Consider the following 27,047-nt stretch of genomic DNA (forward strand, 5'->3'; position numbering starts at 1 on the left):
ATGGAAATTATTCTTTTTTACAAGAGAAGAATTTTTTCCACAACACAGGGGACTGTCTTCGCTCCAGAGCTGCTACCTCTGTCCTGAGCAGCCATGCTTGAATTTTTCAGATTCAGAACAATTCTGGGGTAAGCTGGTGATTAGAGCAGAGGGGCAGAATGTTTCTGTGGCTGACCCTGATGTTGATTTCTCCCTCTGTAAGATGGCATTCATGACCTTTACTGATGACCACTGACAATTTATGGAGCCCTGTACCACAGACTCTGGGTAGAAGTAGCTGCAGAGGCAGGTAGTGAATGGCAGCAACAGATCCCTTGCTGTAGCCAGGTTCTCCAAGCAGCTCTGCTGGCTGGTTGGGCTGCCAGAGCTGCCTCCGTCCTGGAGGAGCCTCCTGTGCAGGCAGCTCTGTAGCTGACTGCCTTGTGCTGCCACCTGCACTCACCTTGTGCTGCGCTGCCAGCATCACAGTGGAGGGGATGTTGCCAAGCTGGGAGCACAGAAAAGGAGTGTCCTTGAGAGGGCAGCTGGGAATTAACGTGTGTTTGTGTTCCAGGGATGAGAGGAATCAGTCCATCATTGTCAGTGGGGAGTCTGGAGCTGGCAAGACTGTCTCTGCCAAGTATGCCATGCGGTACTTTGCCACGGTCAGTGGATCTGCCAGTGAAGCCAACGTTGAGGAGAAGGTCTTGGCCTCCAACCCCATAATGGAGGTAAGAGAGCTGCTGCCCCAAACCCCACCCTGCAGCTGCAGCCATTACTGGGACAAACATTCAATAGAGAGAGCAGTCCACACTTCTTAAAAATAAAATTAACATTTAGTGTTTAATCCATTTACAAGGAGTTGCTTTAGGCGTCATTTATGAAAGACTGAGAGAAGGTGGGAGGTAATGTTTCAATATTGCTAAAGTATTTCCCATAAAGTAATTTTAATGTGAACACTGCTTTGAGTCTCTTCAGCTTTGTAGCTGGTAGTTCCCAGACTGCTGGCCAAATGCAACTGGAGAAGACTGGTTTTGTGTGTATCCAAAGAGGGTAAAGCTGTTGGTCTTACCCACCAAATATGTACATCACACAGTAGATTCCAGTCTGAAAGGAAGTAAAGCAAATGTTGAATTTCAGGAAATAAAATTTAAAAAGAGAGACTGAAGAAACAAAGTTGCATGGGATGCACACCATTTCTTTCAGAGGAAAAAACACATTGGAAGACATAATTTTGCTATAATTAGCTCAGACTCATGTTTCAGTTCTGGAAATTGTTGTAACCAACTGTAGTAAAGTCCCAAGGCTTTGGAGGGCAGGTGCTGGCAATAGACTTTGAGTCTGTTCAGGGTCTCTGTTCTCTGGGAAGCTCAGGAGACACAATTCTGATGTCACAGCCAAGCAGAAAAGATTTCTTAGGCTTATCTGAATTGTTTCTCATGTCTTTGCCTAAATATGTAGATTCAAGTTGTGGCTGAAGTTAAGGAACTATGTTAAGGAATGATTCATCAGAGAGAAAGTCTTGGGGGAATTTCTGGAGGGAAGTAACTCTGTCCATAGGCACACACATACTCAGGCCTTGGTAGATGCTGGGCATCTCTGCAGTGTGGAAGATCATGAGTGAATAGAGTGCATGCAGTGAAATCTGAAATGCAAAATGCTGCCGTTGTTTTTTTCCTCAGGTATTTTAAAAAATGACCTGTGTTTTATTCCTCCTTTTCTCCTGGCATGAGGAGTTCATGATACTTAAACCATAGCTGCCCCATCACATTGTGTGTGTCTGTCACAAGGTAATGGTGCCTGGTTTGTGGTGCTGTGTGCTGTTTGGAAATTCCTTCTGTGGGGCTAAAACAAGCTGTGCTGTGCTGGGCAGGGACTCATCCAAATGTCCAGCCATGGGAGGAAGCCAAGGAGCTGCAGCTGCCCCAGGGAGCAGTGGCAGTGGTACAGGGTGAGCTGCCCCCAAGGAGCACCTTGTAGTGTGTGCAGGAGGGGCCACATCACAGCCAGGGAACACCTTGCAGTGCTGCAGGGATTGCAGGAGGGGCCACATCCCACACCTTGCAGTGCTGCAGGGATTGCAGGAGGTGCCACATCCCGCACCTTGCAGTGCTGCAGGGATTGCAGGAGGTGCCACATCCCACACCTTGCAGTGCTGCAGGGATTGCAGGAGGGGCCACATCCCACACCTTGCAGTGCTGCAGGGATTGCAGGAGGGCCACACCCACACCTTGCAGTGCTGCAGGATTGCAGGAGGTGCCACATCCCACACCTTGCAGTGCTGCAGTGTGTGCAGGAGGTGCCACATCCCACACCTTGCAGTGCTGCAGGGATTGCAGGAGGGGCCACATCCCACCCAGTGAACACCTTGCAGTGCTGCAGGGATTGCAGGAGGTGGCACATCCCACCCAGGGCACACCTTGCAGTGCTGCAGGGATTGCAGGAGGGGCCACATCCCACACCTTGCAGTGCTGCAGTGTGTGCAGGAGGTGCCACATCCCACCCAGTGAACCCCTTGCAGTGCTGCAGGGATTGCAGGAGGGGCCACATCCCACCCAGTGAACCCCTTGCAGTGCTGCAGGGATTGCAGGAGGTGCCACATCCCACCCAGGGCACACCTTGCAGTGCTGCAGGGATTGCAGGAGGTGCCACATCCCACACCTTGCAGTGCTGCAGGGATTGCAGGAGGTGCCACATCCCACCCAGTGAACACCTTGCAGTGCTGCAGGGATTGCAGGAGGGGCCACATCCCACCCAGTGAACCCCTTGCAGTGCTGCAGTGTGTGCAGGAGGGGCCACATCCCACCCAGGGCCACGCTGACCCCTGTGTGTGGCTGATGGGAGCAGGTGCTGAGACCCCCCCTGGCCTGGCCTGGCCAGCCCAGCAGTGGCACCAGCTGTGCTCACATCAGCCTGCAGTGACAGCCTTGTGAAACACAAGCTCTGCAGGTTTCCCTGCACCCCTTCTTCTGTTTGGTCTCAAAGTCTAAAGCAAACATCCTGCTCTCAGCACTTGGGCCCCAGCTCCCAGTCAGTGGCCATCAGCTCACCACTAATTATCTGAATTAATTTCCAAAAGCAAGGAGGTTTAAACTGAGGGCTAAAAGAGCTTCCCATCTATACCTTTTTTCATTCACTAAAAATCAGTGGTGGTGCTTTATTTTTATTTTCTAGGGATAACAATTTTGTGAACATGGGTATATCTAAGTATATATTTCAGTTGCTTTAAAGATTATTGTAATTGGACAAAAGTTATCTGTTTGACTTCCAACACTTGAACTTTAAATTGCCTTTAGAGTGAGTGTTGTAAAATTTGATGTTGAGACAGACTCTTGTGATAGCATAATTAATGTTTTGAATTCTTCAGTTGATTAATCAGTAGAAACACAAATTAACCCATGTATTTGAGGAAGAAAATGAGTGCTTCATTTTAGAAACTAGAAACTCCTCATTTGCTGAGCTGATTGTAAAATCTTAGGAGCAGAAGGTCATTTAATTTTTAAATTTCTATTTGGACGACCTAAACATCAGTGTTTTATGAACTACCATCACATTATCTTAGCCTACTAAATACTCAGTAATGTCAAGAGTTAACTGTACGTTTCTAGCAACTATTTAAGTGACTACTTTTGTAGTCAATAGCTATATACAGTTTTTCTATTGCAAATGTGGAAATCAGTAAGTCTTAAAACATCTTTATGTGTCATTTCCTGCCTCTCATTCTTTGTTACCCTCTGTAGCTATGCAAATAGTACAGCTTTGTATGTATTCAGGCAAGCAATCTGATAATCCCAAAGACTTTGTTTTTATCAGTAATACCTTTCAAAGGAATAATTGGTTTCTGAAATATTATAGTATTATATTGCAACAACAAAGTATGTCACAGTAGCAATCATTTTCTTCTTTCAAAAAAACTCAAGAGTGCAGTTAGAGTACATTCACTTTGTAGAGTACATCCAGTTTGAATGAATTTGGTGTTTCTTAGAAGTGCAGAGATGCAGTTTGTTCCTAGATCCTTTCCAGCAGCTGTCCATCTGATGCCCACTTTGCCATGTGCCCTGCTGGGTGTCCGTGCTGCTGCTGCTCTCGTGGGGTTTCTGGCACTCCAATCCCCCTTGCCAGGCTGTCCCAGCTGGCACTGACCCATTCACTGCCTCCTGCTTGCAGGTTTGGGGTACTCAGCAGTGCTGCTTGCTCTCATTTGTTTTTCTGAAGTTTATTTCAGTACAGAGCTCCAGTGGATGGCTGTGTGGACACAGATACAGTGGTGCACTTGGGGCTTAGTAACACGCACACAGTGCCCTGTGATGAGGGGCAATGTGCTGCATCTCAGACATTCCAAACGCCATTCCTTTTGATACAGGGATACCTTTAGGAATTTTTTAGAAGGTGAATTGCTATATGATGTACAAAACATGATCTGATTGAGAGGACAAAATGCTTTTGTTTGGAGTTCAGTGTGTTGTGATTTGCATGCCTTGAATTCTGATGTGTCCAGCTGGTACCTGCTGTGGGGTGAACCCCAGTGCTGGTGAGGTAAGGCAGAATTGCACCATGTAGGATCCACAGTCATTATTGCCCTGGGCACTCCAGGACATGTAATACAGAGGAAATGCACAAGGAATTGTTTGTTGTGTGTGGAGCTGTATTGAATTAATCTGAGAAAGTTCAGATGATGCAGGGCAGCATCCAGGGCTGTCTCTGGGGCAGTAACCAGGCTGCTGTGGAAGGGGTTCAGTTTCACATGACATGAGTGTGTGCACATTAATTTTTAGATTATGCTTAGGCACACAGTAAATATTTTTAAATGTTATGTTTGCAGAAATAGTTTGGAAATGTGGTGATAAGAGAGTAATAGTAATGATAAACTGTTAGCCAGGCAGAACAGAGTGGGCTGTGGGTTTGTAATAGGGAGACTTGCAAAAGTTGCAAGTACTATAGATGTATGTGTACACCTACACATATAAATATATCCAGGTGAAATAATTCTTACAGTTTTACTGTCTTTGAAAGAAGTCTTTGTGTATTTGAGCTTTCTGTTAGACTCTTTATTTCCTTTTGAATGACTTCAAAGAACAATAAAGGATTTTTAGCTGTAGAATTAGATTATGTGGAAGTGAATTGCTAGGAGTATCAGCTCCCAGTCTTGCATTAATGAAATAACTGTATTTTGATGTAACTTATTGACCAGGCAGAGACCATTCTTCATTAGACGTTTAACAATTTTTAAACCAGGACACAATTAATGTTGTTAGGTGTTTATGAGCCGTGTGGGTGATTAAATAGATGTGATAATTTCTACAAGCTGTTTAACCTTTACAATATTCCCTTTTTCCAGTCTATTGGAAATGCCAAAACTACCAGGAATGACAACAGCAGTCGCTTTGGTAAATACATTGAGATTGGTTTTGATAAAAGATATCGAATCATTGGTGCTAACATGAGAACTTACCTCCTGGAAAAGTCCAGAGTGGTGTTTCAGGTAAGTCTGATATAATCTCTTCATTTTGTTATGTCATACTTGAACCAGTCCAGTGCTCCACATTTCTCTCCATCTTTGCCCACCTCACAGTCTAGAGCTCAGTAAAAATGGACTTGTCCTTGACTGGCTGCCTAAAGATATAAAAATAATAATTATGGTTTGTACCATGTGGGGATGTTACTTGAAGAGCTGTTGTATGTTTTAGAAGAGACAGTTATAGCACATGGTTTAGCTGGAAGAGAGTATTTTTCATTTCATTTGGTTTGGAGGTATGGAATTTGGAGTGCTTAATTCAGAATTACGGTGTTGCTCATGAGTCATCACCTTCTGAGCTGTGTTTGTCCTTCATTTTATAGTTCAAACTTTGCCTTGGGAAGGAGGATACTTCCTTTTACCAGATTACTATAAATGCTGAGGCAAATAAGTGTTAGTTATTTTTGGAAAATGAAAAACTTCTGAGTATGATCATTTATTTCACTCACCTGCAGAATCCTGATCTATAACTAATAGTAATCTTCAGTTCTGAAAAGTGAAATCATACTTTTTTTTTAAATGAAAATGTCTGCATGCTTCTTGCTGTTGAAAATGGATTAAATTAACGAAGAAGGAAGGACATAGATGCTGATTCATCTTCCTTTTTTCCTGTCTTCCGTGCTCTTAATGTATTGCTAGAGAAAGCATTTTACGTAGTAATTCAGCTCTGCTCGTGGTTGTTTCTGCTACTTGCTAAGTGGTGAAAAATAACAAATTCCTTTCTTTTTAAAGGCAGAAGAGGAGAGAAATTACCACATCTTTTACCAGCTTTGTGCCTCTGCAGCATTGCCTGAGTTTAAAACTCTACGATTAGGTATGACATTCACATTGCTGTGTTGTGTGATTGTGGGGACAGCAGCATCTCTGAGCTTTCTGAGCCAAAGACCCAAAAGAACAATTGCTGGCTTTTAAATTCTAAACTTTTAAACCTTTAAGTACAAAAATGTATTGAGAATAACTAAAATTATAGACCTTGAACTCTGTGGTTTTCTGAAAGAACAAAAGTAACAGATTCGTTTATTCAGCAGACTCTAAAACACTGTAGTTGCAATCAATAGGACTTACTATGTCCTGGAGGGTGAAATTCTTTTCTCTTAGTTCTTTAAAACCCTTTTTCTGTTGTTCCAGCCACTAGAGAATTTTACCCTTTCTGGTATAAGTGTCTGAAAAGCTTATTTTGCATCTGCCTACTTTTACTTGGGCTGTTAGCAACAATTACTTTACAATCTCTGCTAAGATGGTGATCAAAAAGCAGATGAGGTAAATTTTTATTTTTTCAAATTAAAATGTTGATAGAAGAAAGGTTTCTAATTTGACAGGAGTTGATGCTTTGTAAAAGAAAAGTGTGATGATGACCTTAGATAGACAATCATGTCGTCATTTTAAAAAATCAGTATAAATTGCAGTGCTTCAGTATATTTTAAAAAGTCAGTTTCATAGTAGGAAAGCTGCACAGCCTGTGCTGGTTTCTGAAATGCTGTTCTGGTTTTAGAGTGTTTCTCTGCTCTTCTGCACCACCCTGGCACATTTAGGATTCGCATCTGCTAACACAGGAAAGAAAGGAACTGATGTAATTATAACTGAAGAAACCATTTAGCAGACTTCTCTTTCAGCATTCTTGGAACCTTAGCTGATCAGAAGAAAAGGAGTCTGTTAGTGCAGCTGGGAGCATGAAACCATAGGAATTTACCCAGGAGAGCTGCTGGTCTCCCAGTGCAGCCCAGTGCTGTCCCCAGAGCAGTATGAAGCTCTCTCTGCTCCAACCTCGACTTCTCAGCCTGAATGGAGCACAGACACTCATAAGGCTGAGCCAGGCCATAAATTAGAAAAGAGAAGGAAATGGGCAGAATATAATATCCTGATGTAGTAATAGCATGGTAATATCTGTCACATAATTCCAAAATGCTGCTGCTCTCAGCTCTGGGGCTGCTGTGTAGGCGGTTGGCTCAGGCTTGGAGAGCAACTGCTTCCAAAGTGATTATTCCATAATTGTGCAAGTCTGAACCAAGGTTAGGTAGAGAATATGCTTGAGGGCCTACTGTGGGAACCAGGTAGCTTAAAGAATACTGACTTGCACAGTTAGATCTTGAAAAAAATGTTCTTTAGAATAGGTGGGCCAGAAGGTGAAAATGTACATATGTCAGATCATGGACTCTGCCAAGAGCAACTGAATCATGATACAGCTTTACAGATGTGCTGTGAATTTCTGCATCAGTGTGTGTAAAATATGTATTTTTTATTATTACAGGGAATGCAGATTACTTTCACTATACGAAGCAAGGTGGAAGCCCTGTGATTGATGGTGTTGATGATGCTAAGGAGATGATGAACACCAGGCAGGCCTGCACTTTGTTAGGTAATTGGTAAATCACAGTCATATCCTAAATCTGATACACTAGCAAGTGTTTTCTGTATTATTTGTGTATGTTATTTTCATACTCTGTTGTGTTTAAAACCAGGAGAGTTGGATAAACTTTGGGACTGAGATACTTGTATTGCATGGAGAAGATATTTATAGAAAATATTGTAGTATAAATCTAAGAGGAGGGCACATTATCCACATAAATGGTGGATTCCCTTGGTGTAACATATACAGTGCTGGAGGTCACTGACAAAGCACTTTGAAACAGCAAATTAAGTGATTCATTTTAATGGAGTTTTGTTTCATCTGGTTGTAAAACATTTTTTGATAAAGTGGAGCCAATTAGCACTGTCAAACGTCAAAGTCACACACAGCAGTCACTGTTCTTTCCTTAACTAATTTTTCCATCAACTGCAGCTCTCTCCATTCAAACCATTTTATTCATCCTTTTCCAGGGATTAGTGACTCCTACCAGATGGGAATTTTTCGAATCCTTGCTGGCATCCTTCACCTGGGCAACGTAGAGTTTGCATCTCGGGATTCTGACAGCTGCACTGTTCCTGTGAGTAGCAGATCAGCTGAAGGGCATGGTGTGCACTCTGACAGCTCTGCCTTCTGCTTGTTTGCAGGGACCTCTTCTGAAAAAGAGTGAAATGGAAATGGGTTTATTTCTAATTTGCTAACATTTTCACTGTTTTTTGCAGATAGATTCAACTCTCCTCAGTTCAGAGGCTTTAGACAGTACTCTCTCCATTATAACATAGGTATACAATTATAGCTGTAGTTGATGTGCCCTAGAAAAGTCTAGTAGGCAGGCTAGCTTTGAAGTCCTGAGCAGGTGTCTAGATCTTTATATTCCTGCATGAATATCTTCCCTGCACACAGTAAGTGCTCTGCCAGATGGGTTTTTTTTTGGTATGAAGTGCCAGAATGCCCTAAATAATTGCAAAATAAATGCCTCTGGGGTTCTTAGACATGAGCATAGGATATACAGATATGATTTGTGTGACTCATCTAAGTGTCATGGTTTTATCAGTTCTTTTTTGCCTTGGACATCAACAACAAGGACTGAATAGTCTGATCTGGAAAACCCTCCTCATTGGTGAGGGCCCATGCATATTCTGAAGATGAGAAACAAAACAGTTCTGGTCTCTTCTTTGGAATCAGAGGGAGCAGTTTCTCCTTCTGCCTCTCTATGAATGTTTACTGCTGGCCTGCATAGCCTTCAACTTTCTCTCTTTTGCAATAGCAGCCACACTCAGAGTTTTTTTCTTTTCTTACTGTCAGTCCCTTTCTCAGGAATCTGCAGTGGCAGTTTCTGGAGCTGAGACAGCAGCAGGTCCTTTGTGGGTGATTGGTGTTCCTGCCCTGACACCACCTGCCCGTGGGGTCTCACAGCTGCTTTGGAACCACAGCAGTAGTCAGGCTCCTTGGTGTCTTATGAAGGTTTTTCACTACACAGAAAGCTCATTAAATGATAACAGGTAGAAAGCTGATGAGCCCCAGGACATGAGGAGCTTGCCTGTGTTGTGATGGTATCTCCAGTGCAGGAATCCCACTGGCTGAGCTGGTGAAAAGCTGCAGGTTCCTGTGCAGCCCTGTCCTGGCCTGACAACACCTGGCAGGCAGTGGTGGATGTTGCTCAGGGGCACCATTACCTGGGCTGTGCTGTTCCCTGTCACTGCCCTGTCACCGCAGAGCCCTGGCCATGCACACTGCTCTGCTGGGAGGCACTGCTGGCATGGAGCAGAGTGCTCAGCAAAGGGCTCCCTATGCTGCTGAGGCAATAAATCAGTTTGTTTAATGTCAGCTTGAGCAACCCTAATGTGACACTCTTTTGTGCAGTGTTCATAAGTATTATTACTTTATTATTGTCCTCCAAGCCAGTAAAACATGCTCAGTTAATTGGATTTTGGAGGTGTAGCTGCATGGGGCCTGTATGCTGTAAGAAGTAGGAAAAGCCCCAGAGAAGTCACAAGGATGTGGAAATATTTAAAGCTGATGTACCCTGAAGCTGTAGGACGTGTGGTGACAGTCCTCTGCCATCTGTCCTTGTCAAGACAGTGCTTGTCAGTGTGCTGCTGAGCCACCAGGTGCAACGGGAGCGTGATGAGCAAGTGCTGTTAGGGGAGCTCCTGAGGAGGAAAGACCTGTCTGTCCTCCTTGATGTCTAGTGATCAGTTTGCATGTTAGCCACTAAGTGTGGTATCTTATGGAGTGGTAAATGCACTGCACTGATCTTTGTGCAGAAACCTTATATACTCGTCTCAACATCCAAGCCTTGTGGTTGGTTTTGCTCAGTTAAACAAAGCTCAGGTTTTTTCTCTTGTACAGTTCAATTTGAGAGCTAGAGAATATCATTAGTGTGCTGCAATCTCTTAGTGTTTGTCTTCAGAATTCACTGAGAAAACACTTTAAGTGCTGAGACCAGAGCACTGAAGCCCTTCCACACTTGTTTCTTGGCTCAGGCTGTGTTGCCTTCTTGCCCATCCCTCCCTGCCACAGCTCTATGTGAGCAGTCTAGAGCCCTCTCAGGAGCTCTGGCCATTTGGCCTGACACAGCCATAAGAATTCAAAATACCAAGTCCACCAACAAAGCCAGATGATTCATTTTTGTGAAGCTTGCAGGTTCCCTGTGTGAAGCCTTTTGGTGAGCACAGGTATAGTACAATAAATGCCTTTGAGGAAGATTATTCACTGATTCATTTCAGCAATGTGAATGGGCTAAGTGAGCAGGGAACTTGCTATGTTTTAAAGGAGGAAGAGCTGAGGAAGCTGCTGTTGCTGCTTACTGTGGGATCACTGCAGGCAGGCAGTTCTGTTGGCATGATTGTATGTTTGCTGTGGGTAATACTGTTTCAATATCTAATGAGCCTGTTTTTATTAGCCCAAGCATGAGCCCCTCACCATCTTCTGTGACCTCATGGGTGTGGAGTATGAGGAGATGGCCCACTGGCTTTGCCATAGGAAGCTCGCCACTGCCACTGAAACTTACATCAAGCCAATTTCCAAACTTCACGCCATCAATGCCAGAGATGCGCTTGCCAAACATATCTATGCTAACCTCTTCAACTGGATTGTAGATCATGTGAACAAAGCCCTTCATGCCGCCGTAAAACAGCATTCTTTCATCGGGGTGTTGGACATCTATGGGTGAGTTTTTGTCAGAGATATGACACTCTTACGTGATTATCTGACTGCAAAGCATCCTTGTCTTTATCATCTTTACATCCACTGCATGGATTACACAAAAAACCCCCAAACCTTAGCAGCTGCTTATTCCAGCTGAAGGAAGTAGGTGTTTAGTTTTGACACACTAAGATCTTTGTCATGACTTCAACGTTTATAGGGGGATTTCAGATTTTTTGCTGTTGGTAGTTTATCTATCTGTTGCATTGGGAAAGTTATAAGGCAATTTTCATGTCAGGTTCCTCCAAGGTGGCACTTACAAAGATAACTAATGTGCTCTCCAGGAGCATCAGTCCTTTCCCTGATTCCTCATCCCTGCCTAGAGAGGGAGCATCACTAAAGTGCCTATGTAGTGCAGTTTGCCATTTCTTTTCTTGCTTGACCCATGTTATTTGTGCCTGGAATAATTCAATGAATTTGCCTGGAGGGAGGGAATTTAAAATTTTGGGGTAATTTTATCTTTTTTCCTTTTAGTACACCAGTAATTCTGAGTGTATTCATATTTCAGATTTGAAACATTCGAAATCAACAGCTTTGAACAGTTCTGTATCAACTATGCCAATGAAAAACTGCAGCAGCAGTTCAATATGGTAAGTAGGAAGTGACTGGCATTTCCTCTTCCCTTTCCCCTCATCCAAGTCCATTCTGCTAATTGGCTCCCCAGTGGTTAGGATGAATTCCTTCAGTCTATTAAGCAGCTGTCCTGGCCGTGGGCTTTGAGGGATGGGGGAAGATCGACTATCTCCTCGAAATAGATTTTATGACTAACTGCTGCTCTGGGACTATTTGAAATTCCGATCACAGTAACAATTATAAGGCAGAAGCAGTGCTTGGCAATTAAGACCCTGAGCTTACCTGTCAGGGAGAGCACAGTGTGGATGGAGTTGGAGTGAGAGGTGTGTCCATAACCCCGGGAGCCCCTGGAGGGGCAGAGCAGAGCGCAGCTTCACTGCCGGAGCTTCGCCGCCCGCGCTCCCTCCCCGCTGTTCCTTTTTGGGGTTTTGGCTGATGCTGAAGGTGATGAATGACGTGTGGCAGGAGGCGGCTCTTCCCCCTCCTCCACAGAGATCACGATTCTCTCCTCAGCCTCAGTGACGTTTGCAGTTACATCTCTTACCTGCATCATGATCAGGCGAGTTATTTCTGCCAGGCCTGTTGCTAGGCTCTGCCGCAGCACTGGGCTAGCTCTGAGCTCTGGTTATGATCCTGGCCGTGTGGCAGTGTGTGCTCCCAGGGCCAGATCCCCTGTGCCATGGTTCATCCCAGCGTGTCAGGGAGTTCTGGAGCAGAGGCTGGGCTTTCCAGCCCTGGCATGCCCTTTCCGTGTGGGTAGTGCCATGGCTGGCTTCAGTTCCGTGAGTGGGATGTCGTAACTGCTAGGCACAGGGCGTCTTGGAGTTTTCTCAGCTTACAGCAAAATCTAGTTGCTGTAAGAGCTCTAATGGTTCTCTTCTTCAGTGAAGATAACTGTGCCCCTGTTCCCTTCCCTCTCATGCCATTGCTGTAAGCACCTGCCTCATGAGGGAGGGGCTGACAGGGTTGTTGTGTTAGTGTCTGCCAAGCTCCTGAACCCATGGACCTGTTGGGCTGCCATGCAGGCACACAGGGGGAGGTTGCTTTGAATTAAAACCTTGTGGCTGGTGGCAGCCAGCAAACCATCATGTGCTGCCTGGAGCAGCCTGAGCCTGGCTGAGGAGAGGCCATTTGGGAACTACCTGACCGCCCTGCCTGGTGCCCACCACACACAGGGAAAATCAGGTCTGATGGCATTTCTCACCACCTAATTGCTGGTTCGTTCACAGTGAAAAAACAAGTTTCTGTTTCCTTACAGATCTGGGGTTGGATCTGACTTGCCAGTAGAGTGCTGCCAGGTGCAGGGTGGGAATGGCTCCCACGGGCGCGGTTCGGGAGCGCAGTGCTGGGGAGGATGGTGTTAAGCTAATGAAATAAAGGCATAAACAGCTTTGTCAGGGTAGCTCTCTGCTGCCTTGCAGACAGACTGGGGAACTGTGAGGTGTTTGTGGGCTGTGCACTGAGCTCGGGGCAGCTGGGGCTGGCACCCCAGTTCAGGTGTTGTGGCACCCCCAGATTCTGCCCGTGCTGCTGGGGGCACTCCCAGCACACATTCACCTGGCACAGCAGCATTCAGTGTGCAGAAAAATGTAGGTGGGGGATGAAACATCATCAAAAATAACTGGAGTCAGCAGTCTTTTTTGGTTTTTCAAAGTGCTTGTTCTATGAAGACCACAGTTTGCCTGTTTAATATCTTATTCTGTTTTTTCCTGAAGTTTTAATTCATCTTGTACGCACATTTCATTACAGCTGTGCAGGTTGTTTGTGATAATATTTTTGAATAAATACTACATGGTTACTGATCTTCGTACCAGATAAATCTGTCACAGAATTTTCCTTAAAGGATTTCTAGTTCTAATGCTCCTTCAGCTTTTGCTGAAGAGTAAATTTTAATGCAGTGCGTCACATTAGAAAAAAAATCAGCAGCCATTTAAGAGGAAATAAAGCTCTGTTATTTTACAAGGAAACACAAAAGTATTTATAGTGAAACTTTGCTTGAAATAGAGCAGTGTTTGTAATTTCCAAATCATAAAAGCATGGCACATCTCACTTTATAGGTTGCTGTTCCAGCACTTAAATGTTTTCTGAGTTTTGTGTTGGTTTTTATAAGAGAAAAGAGCTTATAGTAATAGTGGGACAATATAGTAAAAAGATAGGATATTTGCAGAGAATATGGAGTGCTTTAATTTAGACTTTTGTTTTTAGGCCAGGTAAAAAAGTTAATTTATTTTTCATACACTTGTTAAAGAGTTTATTCAGTTGAACTAGTGTGTCACTTGACAGCCTGGATTAATGTGCCAAGATGAATCCAGCTGAGAGTTCAATGTATTTATTCTGCATTTCATTTCACAGAAAACTGTTTTCCTTTTGCCCTGCAGCATGTCTTTAAGCTGGAACAAGAGGAATATATGAAGGAACAAATACCATGGACCTTGATTGATTTCTATGACAATCAGCCTTGCATCAACCTCATAGAGGCCAAAATGGGAGTTCTGGATCTGTTGGATGAGGAGTGCAAGGTGTGTGTTCAAGGGCTTTCACAGAGGGAGAGTCATCAGCTGTCCAGCTTCTGGGCCTCACAGGGAAAAGTCACCTGCAGACAGTTGTCATTTTGACACTGAGGGGGCAAGAATGTGGGAAGCAAACAAACAGAACTGGCAATTACAGGAGGAGAAAAATTGGTTTCAGTAATGAGCTCCCCTCACCCCTTCCCCTCCATCATGTATCTGCTGCTCCTGGGTCTCTGATCAACTTTGTTTGGACTTTGACAGTTTTCCCTTCCCTGAGGATAAGTGAGTGCAGTCCTTGGTCCTGTCGGATTTCCCCAAATTGCCTCTTGCTTAGTGTTTCACCCTTTGTCTTTTATCTTGATTTATTTTTATGCCAAGCCATATACAGGGGATGGCTCAGTGTGTCTGCCTCAGTGGAAACCCAGCTTGGGGTTCTTATTTAGCGCAAGAAATCTCTAATGGAGGTGGATGAGTTCTGCTCAGTCTGGTAATGTGCCTTTGGGGTCCCTGCCTTCAGGTGTGTGACACTGGAGGCATTGTTGGTGTCAGGTGTGTCCCAGCAGCTGTCCCACCTGCTGCAGTGCACAGTGCCCAGTGTGGAAATGGCAAGCACACAGCTGGTTACTGTGTCCTTGCTTCTGGCAGTACTGGGAATCCGAGGAGCTGGAATGGGAAAGCAAATCATCAAGTGTTGTCCCCCATCTTTGTAGATGCTTTTGCTGCTGAAAAGCTCTCAAGACATTTTAAGTGCATTCTGTATTCTTTTCCATAGATGCCAAAAGGCTCAGACGACTCTTGGGCCCAAAAACTTTACAATACTCATTTGAATAAATGTGCTCTCTTTGAAAAACCACGTATGTCAAATAAAGCCTTTATCATCAAGCACTTTGCTGACAAGGTAAGGACTTTTCCTGCAGTGCTGCTTTCCTGCTGGTGTGTGGGAGGGCATCCTGGGGCTGCTGCAGGCAGAGACTGGCAGTGGCATCCCTGGCTCTGCTCAGCTCTTGCTGCCTCAACACTCCATCAGGAGGGGAAGGTGGGACTGGCAGCTGTGCAGGGACACACAGGAGCTCCTGACTCCATCACATGCTGCAACCACTGCCCATCCTTTTTCCAAACATGGAAGCTCAGTGCATTTACAGCTCTCAGCATCACTGTATCAGTCCCAGTTATGCAACAGAGATGTACAAAAAAGGAAATCCTGTACCCCACTCCTTTTAGCTAAAGAGCAGCAATGAATTAATGCAGTTTTTGCTGCCATCTCAATGTGCAAAGAGGAGAGAGGCTAACAGAGCCTTTTATTGCTGGAGCAGTGTGTGCTGCTCCCACCCCTGTCTGGGCTGTGCAGGGAACAGCTCTTTCTTGGAAGCTGGCTGAGGGGGGTGACAGTGGAGTGCATGTTGTGTTCAGTTCCCAATGCTCCTCAAACTGAGCCACTCCTCAGGTTAAAACAAAAAAATTCATAATCCCATTTAATACAGTTGTCCTGTTAGACAGAAAAGCTGCCTGAGAATATCGTCAGCTTTGTCAAAAAGGTTTCAAGAAGCTCTCAGAGCCTTATCAGTAGGTCTGCACAGGAGAGGTTGGAGGCCTTTCTCTGCCTGCGCTAGGTTTCTCCCAGGCTCTTGAATTTAAGTGTAGAAGAAGGGTCCTATTCTTCTTGTATCTAGTGTTACCTTAATGAAAACACCAAGAATCTCTAACTGTTTAGATTCACGAGTTCTGTTCTATTTTGAGGATGAGAGAACAAGAAGGAATTATTTAATATTTCATAATCTGTTCATTGGGCTAAACTCTGATATTGAAAGCAAGGCTTTCCTATGTCTAGTCTGTAAGCAGGGCCAAGGAAAGCAGAAAGCAGTTCCAGGCAGGTACTAGCAAAGCTCTAAGCTCTGCCCTGGTGTCTGTGCTAGGTGTTTTATGTTGCTGTGTGCTGATGTGAGTGCACACAGACATCTTGGAGGAGAAGCAAAGCCCCAGCTGGCAGGTCAGCGATGTGTGCTGCTGCTGTGCTCCTGGACAAGGCAGGGGTGCTGCTGCCCTCTCCTGGCATGGCCTCCCACAGGAAAACCATGGATGGAACCCCAGGAAGTGCTCAGGGTGGGCTTCCAGCTGTGCAGAAGCCCTGGAGACATCCTCTGTCCTCTTCCCTCTAGGAATTCCTTGAAATGTTTTGCTGCTCAGGGTATAGTGTCACTGTGCAAGCACTGATAAATGGACTTTTGACAATAGCTTTGGGTTTTTTTCAGCCTTGAATTAGGGCAGTGAAATAAATGGTAGGTTTTTATCTGACACTGGCTGTTCTGTGGTCCAGGAAACGCTGTAGCCCTGTGACAGAGGGTGGTTATGTATTGTCACAACATTCAGCCATTTTATTGCTGCTGGTAAAAGGAGTCCTTTGGAGCACAAATGAGCTGTTTCCACCATAATCTGCAGGCAGATGTACTTACTGCCTCTCAGCTAATGAGATGAGAGGTGCTTTGTTCTCGGTTGCCTCTGGATTTCAGACAGCTCTGCAGCCCTGATGGGCTCAGGGAAGGAGATGCTCAGCATACATTTTGGTTGTTCACCCTTGCAGTAACCATTCAGTCATGCTGCCTTGCCACGAGCATCTCTCAGCAGTGAAATATGTCTGCTCTAATGCAACAGCAGCACTCCTCTCTCTGTTTTAATGTTCTGTGTTTTACTGGAAAGCACTCTCTTTGAGGAAAATCTGTATTTAACAAAGATGCACTTGGGAGCTGATATTTTCGTTATGTAAAAGAATTATGTTTTAAATGTTGATGTTATAGCTGGTGAATTCTATGCAAATTATTATTATTTATTACTTCTAATACTTTCTCTTGTAAAATGATGGCTTTCAGGTGGAATATCAGTGTGAAGGCTTTTTGGAAAAGAATAAAGACACGGTTTATGAAGAACAAATTAGGGTCCTAAAATCAAGTAAGGTTAGTATAAGGATTTTTTTCCTTCTTTTGCAGTTAAGAGTCCTTGAATTAAGGGTCATAGAAAACTTCTTAGAAACTTAGGAAATATTTCTCCCTTAGTATCAGATCAGCTAAAATTGAACATAGTTTGTGTTTTACTTGGTTATCTGCATGAATTTAGAAAGTCCTATATCCTAACTTTTTTCCATATAAGATCAGTGTATTTAGCCACTGATTTCACTGTTTGTGGGTCATTGTTGTTGCTTTGGGGGCTCTTTTGTTGGGTTTGGGTTTTTGAGTGGGGAAAGGGGATTTGGGGAGGGGGGGGTTCTTTTTCACAAAACTTAGCTATATTTTCTGTAGAGATCTCTATGACTCCTGATATACCATAGCGGTATAAGAAGGCTCAACGGTTAAGCCCTTAATTTTATAACCTGAAAACGGAAGCTTATTGTTTATGGTGTGAGCAGCAAATTTCTGAAGGAGAGACAAGTTCAAAATGAGAGAGGAATAAAATATATAGACCATAAGGACACCAGCCAGAACTTAGTCTTGTCTCCTTGATATCTGTGAAAGAAAGATATCTTCTGAATTGAAAAATACTGCATGAAGGAATATTATAGAATAAGCCTTCAGTGGCATTGTCTGTGTTTGGTAATGGCAGAAATGCTGGTTGTGCTCTCAGAAATGTGAAGGCAATTAATGTGACATTGCACAGGGAATTTGCTAGCTCCAATGGCCTAGGAATCTGGGTATCAAGGACAGGCTATTTAAAATTATGCTATTCTATCAGGAAAACCAACGTTTTTCTCTTCTGTTTCTATTCTGAGCAGATGATATGAAGCTAAATGATTAAAACATGTGGTATAATGAAACACCACAGCAGACTTTCCACTGGGATCAGTATTGAAGTGGTTTGAGTGAAGCCAGTGTCTGGGGGTGGAGGGGGGAGGCAGGTGGCATCTCTGGGGAGCTGGCAGAGGCCAGGCAGCCACTCTGTGCAGGACAGAGGGACACACAGTCTGCTCCACGGGATGGCAGACTGAGGGCACAGAGCTGCTGTAAGAGCCTGACAGCAGCTTGGGCAGGCTCAGTGTAGCTTGAGGCAGTTCAGTCTAAACACCAAAAAACCATGGTTTTACCCCATTTTGCCAAAAGCAGTGTAAAGAATGTTTTATTTTCATTTTTCGTCAGCGCCTCTTTGTTAGTAATTGTAGTAGAACTGCATTTCTGATTTTTATTTCATTTTGTTGGTGGTGATGTTTTCTGGGCTTGCTGTGCACATCCAACAGAAGGTAATTCTAAATTGAATGCATCATCTGTCATCCTGCCCATGCCCACTCTCACACACAGCTTGGATGCTTCTTTGCTCTCCAAAGTGCATGACACACTCTGCTCTTGGCAGGGACTGTGGAGTTCAGCTCTTTATTTTGGCCTCTTCTCTAAATCCACCCACAGAATCTCTGTGAACTAGTTCAGTTTCCGTGCATGTATCATGAAAGCAACACAACAATCCTGGGCTTTTATGCTTGCTACTGGCATGGTTGTTAGAATTTTCTGTTGTGGCTCTGTATTGAAAGAAATGATTTGTAAGATTGTTAGCAGCATGTGTGTTAGGTTGTCTGAAAAAATTAGAGAGAAGAAGTGCTTCCTTGCTTGTTTTCTATCACGTGAATTATCTACCCTTTGATCAGTGTTTCCCTCTCTTTGAACACTGTTAGTGTTCTGTGAAACAAAAGAAAATTGATGAGATACTAAACCCCAAACCAAACAGGAGTGGTCCTGCAGTTTGGATCATTGCATCACTGCTCCGCTATTGCTGACCTGTGCTGGAGAGGCCAGACATTGTTCCTTTCTTCTACTTGGAGTAACTGGGCCAGTGTCTGTGAAAATATTGCCTTTGATATGCACTTGCCCACTTTTGCGGCAGATTTTCCCAGGGCTGGAGAAAGAGCATGAGCCTCAGGTATGGGCAGCTTAGAAGAACTCATCCATCTGCAGTTGAGACAGTGGGAACCCTCTTCCTACCCCCACCTCTGGTGTGTGGGAGCATCAGGAGCTTCAGAGAATCACATTAAATTCAAACAAGTTTGTGTACAGGCTGAGAGCACCTGGCTCTGTAGCTCAGCTGCCTGTGCACACCAACTCACTGTGCCACAGGCAGCTGGCAAGGAGGTGCTACCCCAACCATCCTCAGCTCTGGGCTGAGCCAGTGGAAGGAGAAGAGTAAATCACCCTCAGGAAATGTCCTTCTTCCACCAGCTCAGGTGACATCAATCCAAGCTGTGATACTCCTTTTTGAGATCAGGAATTCAGGGTGCCGTTGTAGCATCCTTAGTCACTTTGTTGTGCTGGAATGCTGTGCTGGGTGCTGCTGGGGAGCATTTGATGCCCTTTTCCAGCCCCTCTGTCACAACCACAGGGCACAGGTGCCATTTTGTTGTGCACTGTGTTGGTTATTGTGTCTGCTTACCAAGTTTTATAGGGCAAAACCAATTTTTTAGTTTTTTAGGTTGTGCTTGGCCCAAGCGCTTTCTAGTACTGAAAAATGAATGTTCCTGTCTCTTGGGGAAAAAGGCACAGATGCTAGATATAAAATTATTCATGGACAGGTAGAGAGGTTCAGATTCTCTTACTCATAATGGTTCTGAAGAGCTGTAGTTGTCAGTGGAAAGACCTGGTGGTGTTATTTTTAGTTATAGGTTACTTCAAAGCAGCTGTTATGTATCAGTATATTTTGTAGCCATTAGAGAAAGGGAAGCAGAAGTCCTATGTGGTATTTGGAAGGACATTTCAGGTTTTTCTTCCACTCCCACTGGCAGGGAGTAGATCTCAGTCAGATAAATTTGGCTAGTGGGGTTTTTTCAGTTGATGGTTCCTCTTTTAAGTTTATTATTTCAATTTGGAGTGATAAAGCAGGAAAAATCTTTGCTGCCTGCTGCTTTATTCAGTGTCCCAGATACCTCTCAACCACAAAGGAGCCTGATGCACCATTGGAATATGAGAAGACCCTGTCGTTTCCTTCTTAGATCAAAGCAGCTGTTTATAATTGCAACTGGTACTTAGGAAACTGCTGTTGGTATCTAACAGTTTCACATGGCTGTTGTTGGCTATATGAAAAAAAAAATCAGAATTTTGTCTTGAGAGGGAGACTCACTGATCAAACCCACAGAAGTTTTGGCATTAAATCATGGCCCACTCACTATACCATTTAACCTGTCTGCTTTTTGCATTTGTTCGCTGTGAAGTTCAACAAAAATGCAGTTCTTACAAAAGCTGAGCCTGGAATTTAACCTTAAGCACAAACAGGTACAATTGCTTGCTGGGTTCTTACCCTCTGTGTGTTTTTTATGCTGTTACACCAGTTTAAGCTGCTGCCAGAGTTATTCCAGGATGAGGAGAAGGTGCTCAGCCCCACTTCAGCAGCCCCTTCAGGGCGTGTGCCTCTGACTCGAATGCCTGTCAAACCTGCCAAGGCCAGGCCAGGCCAAGCCAGCAAGGAGCACAAGAAAACTGTGGGACATCAGGTGAGTTTGAAGATGCAGCTCTGTTACAAAATGTCTCCCTTCACCTCCTGCCTCATAGGTCTCAAGGTGTGCTGGTGGCTCGTGGGATCCCTTGTGATTTTGAGAGAGGTGCAGCTTATTGTGACTTACAGCTTGGTGCAAATAGTCCCTAATTACTGATGCACTGTGGGGAATGTATTTTTATTATTTTTATTAAGTTTTTTAAATTATTTTTATCCATTTTTTATTATGATGCCAAACCTCAAACTGATGCTTTTCAAAACAAATTTAACGTGGATGCTGAGAAGTTTTGAAAGTCTTAAACTGAGTCTTTTGGATCATGTGCCACTTTGATTAAAATCTAAAGTGGGGTTCAATCCCCAGAAAATTTGGTTCCAGTCATCAGTGGCCAAACATAAAATATCTGTGTATCTTTGCCATAATTAAATTAAAAGTATGCAAATCAGGTCTGTTTTCTGAGGTTGTCTCAAAGATGAGGCTAGTCCCTGACTTTTTAATTTTCCTTTTCAAAAAGTTTCGAAACTCTCTTCATCTGCTGATGGAAACGCTGAATGCTACAACTCCACACTATGTGCGCTGCATTAAGCCAAACGACTTCAAGTTCCCATTCACGTAAGATGCCAGTTCCTGTGGGGTTTGGGGAGCCTGTGTTGGGAGGGATTGCCCAAGGCCACTGACATCCCTTGCTCACTCAGGAGTGAAGTGCTGTGCCTCCTTTCTCTGGTGATGGATTCATTCTGTGTGTGTATGAGTATTACAGGAGATGTTTGGGGATGAATAGAGGGAGAAATGCTTCCTGATGCCATTTTTTTGTTTATGGTGATATGTAAGAAAAAAGTTCCAACATTTTCATTGCTAGCAATTTTAAATGTAACTGGGGTTTGCACTCCTTGAGCTGGAATTTGCTTTTTCAGATTCCAAAGCCTTTTTCTTTTCTTCTTTTTTTTTTTTTTCATACATGAACTTGCTTAGAGTTTTTCTCAAAGCCCAGGCACACAAAGACTCCTGTGGCTCTTGTGCTGGCCAGCAGGAAGTGCCAGTGGGCTCAGGCTGTTCTCCAGCCAGGCTGTCCTCTGTTACCCCTGGGTTTCAGGAGCACCTTACCAACCACCCATCACACCCCCCCTGCTCCCCACTGTGCCACTTCTCTCCTGGGTGTGCACACAACCAGGACCCCCAGATAATGCAAGCCCAGTCCCACATCCCAGAGCCACCTTGTGTTCCTGCCTAGGTTTGATGAGAAGCGGGCAGTGCAGCAGCTGAGAGCCTGTGGTGTGCTGGAGACCATCCGGATCAGTGCTGCTGGCTTCCCCTCCAGGTGTGTCTATCTCTCTGCATTGCTTCCAGCTGCTGTTCTTTTTAAGGTAATGTTCATTGTTGGCACTGGTGCTCTGCTTTTGGGACAGGTGGACGTACCAGGAGTTCTTCAGCCGTTACCGGGTTCTGATGAAGCAGAGGGATGTCCTTGGTGACCGAAAGCAGACGTGTAAAAATGTCCTGGAGAAGCTGATTCAGGTACTGGACTTAGAGCTGAGAGCATTTGGAGTCTGCAGGAATAGAGACAGTGTCGCTTACTCCCTCGTAGCCACTATTTTAGTACTTCTACAAAATACTAAACCACAAATGTATCCTGTAGCTCTTTGACTGCTGTTCCTTTCAAGTTAGAATCAAACAGCCAACAAAATTAATTTTTTTTCAGTGTGCCTTTGTATATTCTCCATTTTTCCCTCAAAGGAGTACTACAGCCTGTAGACATAAAATATTATTCTCTTTCTGGTTCAGTTCTGAAATTTCAGATGTGTTTGAGCAGCAGCAGCATGCTTTGTTCTGCCCTAGTCCTGATACAATAAGTGATTTGTACATGTCTGAAGCCCCAGCTGCCTTGTTTGCACTGTGTAATGTGGTTGAAGATGGACCCTTCAGAGGGGTCAGCTACAATTTAAGCAGAAAATTGTACATGTGCACTGCCTGTATTGCTTTCATCCTCTGGGCCCCTTTGGTACCTCCTGTAGTGTTCCATGTTATTGTCTTTATGTCATTTTCATCTAAGCAAAAATCTCACATTGTCCCTTTGGGCCATGCTTGTGGCCTTATTATATTAATTTTTAACAGAATCATACAGAGAAAATACCCTTCTCCACTACTTAATTTAAGTCTCAGATTACCCAAAATATTACACAGATGATTTTGCCTCTTTCCTAACTGTGCTTTCATTTAGCCCTTCATGCCTTTTTTTATGCACCAACACTTAATGCTGTAACTTATCCTCTTTTTACCTTTGAAAATAGGACAAGGATAAGTACCAGTTTGGTAAGACAAAAATATTTTTCCGGGCTGGTCAAGTAGCCTACCTGGAAAAAATAAGGGCAGATAAGTTGCGAGCTGCCTGTATCCGCATCCAAAAGACGATCCGGGGCTGGCTGATGAGGAAGAAGTACATGCGGATGAGGAAGGCTGCCATCACCATCCAGAGACACGTCAGAGGGTACCAGGCACGATGGTAAGCACTGCTCAGGGCAGGTGCCACACCAGCCTCAGTCCAGAGCCTGTAAGCAGGGCATTTAAATGTGATACATCTGTTCTCACCTTCCTGTGCTGCCTGAGAGGAGATGATTTTCCAGGGAAATGAAGGAAGTTTAATATAATGAGTGTGTCTGTCCTGACCTTTCTCAGAGGACACAGTAGCACCCTGGCTCTCTGATGCAGAAAACAAGTAGTACTAAGGAGATATGTTGCAGGTGAGGTAAAGCAGGACTGTCTGAGTCCTTATTGCCCAGTTTCCTTGTGACCTCCCTGCTGGGTCTGTCCTGCTGGAGAAGCCATTCCTCACCCAGGGTGCAGCTGTGAAGGGACATTCATCAGTCAGTGAGTTGTTTGGATTGACTTCTGAGGGATGGCCATGGGGCCAGAGAGAAGGGCAGGAATACAGGTGGTATTGTTCAAAGGGTGGTGCACAGGGTGGTGATGAAGGCTGTAATAACCAACCTTCAGAAAGAAGCATATGTCATGATGCTTTGTAATTGTCTTACTGCAATAGCCAAGAACAAGCAAACATTTTCTACTAGTGGAGGTTGGGAAAGTAGATCTGGAAGATGACGTAGTGGAAACAGCTTTAAAGTTGGAGAAGAGGTGATGAGAAATTAAGCTGAGTTTACCTTGTCAGTTGTTTAGTACAGTTCCTAGGGGAAGTGAAAGCATTTCCTGTAAAGCTTTGCAAGGTTTCTGTTAATTTGTCGTTCTGTTGTATACAGCAAGTAAATATACTGTGTCACTGACAACACTAAGAAGAAACTAAAAATACAGGCTATTAAAAAAACCCCAAGCATTCAATCACATAATTACGGGTGCTGTTTGTGATCTTTTCCTCAGCTATGCCAAGTTCCTGAGGAGAACACGAGCTGCCATCACCATTCAGAAGTTCCAGCGCATGTACGTGGTCCGCAAGAGATACCAGTGCATGCGAGATGCCACTATTGCTCTGCAGGCCCTCCTGAGAGGCTACATGGTCAGAAACAAGTACCAAATGGTAAGAAATCACAATGTACTTCTTCACTCTTCCTTTTTTTCCACACACTTTCAGGACAAAGCTTCTCTGGGATGTCATCTTGGGAATCTGAAATGTTTTGTGTGGATGCTGTTAGGTATTATGCACAAAATAGCAGAGCATGGATTAAGGGACAGCACCTGGAAATTTGAAATATCTAATACTCCCATCAACTTGGCATTGTAGACATATTCTCGTTGTCATCTAATACAGATGTACTTAGACTTTCAGTGCACCCAGTGGAGAATCCAAGAGATTTACAGCATTTCTGACTTTTTCACTTGTTATATAGAATGTTGAGGCACTTAAATACTGAAAATGGCCTTGCTTTAATCTGTCTCAGTCCAAATCACTATTGCTTACATCAGTATACATGTGATGCACTCACTACTGGTCCTTTCCCATCCCTAGTTTCAGTGATTCTGAAATGTCATATGGAATTATGTTAGCAGAAAGATTCCCACAAAAATTGGATATTGAAAGTTATCCATGGGTGGAGTGGTTTTGTTTTAGTTTTTTAATGTATGTTGGTTTTGGTGTGGGGATAAATTGATATAAACTTGTCCTAGCAATATTGGTAATATTTTCCTGAATATGCTTGATAGTAAATTATTCAATTGAGAAATTAGAATTTGGTTTTCAGTGGTTACAGGGCTGGAAACAGAATTACGATTCAAACTGCAAAGTGCTGACATATTTCATAACGTTTTTATTTACAAGAACAGTTTTACCAGGCTCAAAAGTCAGCCTGTATTTCACTGAAAAAGTAGCTGAGGGATTTGTTTTCCCAAGCATGTAAATGTTAAGGACATGGAGCCAAAAGCCATCTGATGCTTATGTACCATATCTTTCTCTTTTATATTTGAAGTTTCTTTATATTTTTCATTGGTATTAAACTTGCTACACAGTCACATGTGTAGCATTCTAACATAAACTAACCACAAAGTTGAAAAAAATAAACCTTGGTAAGAATTTCTTAGCAGTAAGACCCTTGTGGTTTGCTTGGCTGTTCTTTTCTGTGGATATCCACTTTCCTTTTTGTTGGAGCTCTTAGCATTCTTGTTATTACAAACTGTATTTGTGATGTTAAACAAGATGTGTTCTTACACAGATGTGACAAAGTGACACCTGGGTCACAGCTGTAGGTGGCTTAAAATCTTCAGGAAGATGGGAGTTGTTTCCCTATGCCTTGTTAGTCACATGAGTAATACACAGCCCATCTGTCTCGCAGCACAGTATAATAAACCTGTTATATTCCCTCCTAATGGAGATGGCAGGTTTCTGGAGGAGTCCCTGGAAGGGGTGGTCAGACCTGCCTGTCAGGAGCATCCCCCTCGAGCTGTGAATTGTTCTCTGCAGTAAAACATGACAGTCTGACAGCGCCCCTGCGGTGTGCTGTGTTTGTCTTGTCCTCCCAAGGTGGGATCTTACCCAAGCTGAGGTACAGGATGGCCAGAGAGGGAAGCACAAGCTCTGGGTGCCGTGGGAAGGTAAACACGGCTGTTGTGGAGTTGGTGATGATTGCAGAAGAGTGAAACTGAAAGGTTGCCCTGTGACAGGAGAGCTGGGCTGAGCCCTGGCTGCAGTAATGTGTGGGACACGTGTTGTTCCTTAGGATTGTGAAAGGGACCTGTTGTTGTTGTAGGAAGAGAGGGCATGTCTTGAGTCACGTGGGCAGAACAAGGAATTCAGTATGGTTGAATCATCTGTTTCACACATCCTGGGGAAGCTCCTGCCTGAGACATTGCAACGTGCTTCTCAGCTGGACAAGGAGTCTAGTTCCCCCTCAGCTTTGACATAAGCTTTCCTGGGATATAGCTGGTAGATGAAGTAACTTTCCTGATCCTCTCACTGTACTTTGGAGTGGCTTGTTTCCTCCCTGGATTGCATGGATGCGAGAATTCCCTGGCGGATGAGGACCATCCCCATGCCATGGAGGTATTTTACAGGGCTTGTTGCTTTCAAACTTAGATGGTGAAAATTGTTGCTTTCAAACTTAAGAGATGAAAATTGTTGAAAGCTAGTTGTATTCCAGTGTTCAGGCACCTGCTGGGAACCTGAAGGAGTGTTCCAGAAAGTGTGTAAGGCGGAGGCAGGAATGCCAACTGCATGGCATGCAGTCAGGAGGACTTTGGCTTTTGACCTTGCTGTGCTTTTCAGAGAGCTGCTGCCTTACCTTGGTGTGCTGAGCAACTGAGTGCTGGGATTTCCAGTCTCATTTTTAATTCAGAAATAAATGCTAAGGGAGAAAGTTCATATGTATTATAGTCTTGCCATTTTGCCAGTGAATTTTAAACTCATTGATCTGGAACTGTAATCCTTCTAACACATTTCAGTTCATTTGCTAAGCAGTCTAAAAGAAAATAAAATTCCTGTTACCTGACTAGTTGGTCTTATCAGCTTTGTGGTAAATCAGTGTAAGAATGTGAACTGCCTATGATATTTAAACTATCAATTCTGAGCATTAACATGAAATCCTAAATAATTTTGTTCTTTAGAATAAACTGTTTTATTTGCAGAAGCTTTATTAAGTGAACTCTAAAGCTCTCAGAGTACTGGAAGCCTTGTGGATTTGGGCAGGCTCTCCATGCATATCTCATGTAATTTCTTTGAATTCAGGGGTTCCAGACCTGGGCAATCTGTGATTGAATTAGTGGGTGAAGGATCCAAAAAAAGTGGTAGACTCTTCCAAGCTGAACTCTCTGGCTAACACACAAGACTGGTTTATTTTACAGATTTTTTTTTTTAATAATATGGATTTTTTTTGGTTTTTTACACCTCAAAGCTATGGTTGAAATTTCTGCCATAAAATAAATTCAAATTACTACACTATAAATTTCTTATTAAAATAGATGAAATTTTTTCCAGGCTGGCAAGCCTAAGATATATCAAAAAAGGCAACAAAAAACCTTCAAAACAAA

The 27,047-nt window shown here is 43.8% G+C and overlaps 1 protein-coding gene across 1 annotated transcript in view; it reads left to right on the forward strand.

The window, feature by feature from the left end:
* Positions 1-27,047, forward strand: part of MYO5A (myosin VA) — a 101,261-nt gene that overhangs the window by 44,038 nt on the left and 30,176 nt on the right. The window contains 16 exon segments of the mRNA XM_030955065.1: positions 554-710; positions 5,318-5,461; positions 6,227-6,308; positions 7,743-7,850; positions 8,312-8,418; positions 10,744-11,009; positions 11,554-11,635; positions 13,997-14,137; positions 14,901-15,026; positions 16,993-17,076; positions 20,421-20,582; positions 21,097-21,194; positions 21,814-21,900; positions 21,989-22,097; positions 22,871-23,082; positions 23,952-24,108. Of these exon segments, the coding sequence (XP_030810925.1) occupies positions 554-710; positions 5,318-5,461; positions 6,227-6,308; positions 7,743-7,850; positions 8,312-8,418; positions 10,744-11,009; positions 11,554-11,635; positions 13,997-14,137; positions 14,901-15,026; positions 16,993-17,076; positions 20,421-20,582; positions 21,097-21,194; positions 21,814-21,900; positions 21,989-22,097; positions 22,871-23,082; positions 23,952-24,108 (2,122 nt within the window).

The sequence above is a fragment of the Camarhynchus parvulus genome, chromosome 10, assembly GCF_901933205.1.
Source record: "Camarhynchus parvulus chromosome 10, STF_HiC, whole genome shotgun sequence".
NCBI classification, from domain to species: Eukaryota; Metazoa; Chordata; class Aves; order Passeriformes; family Thraupidae; genus Camarhynchus; species Camarhynchus parvulus.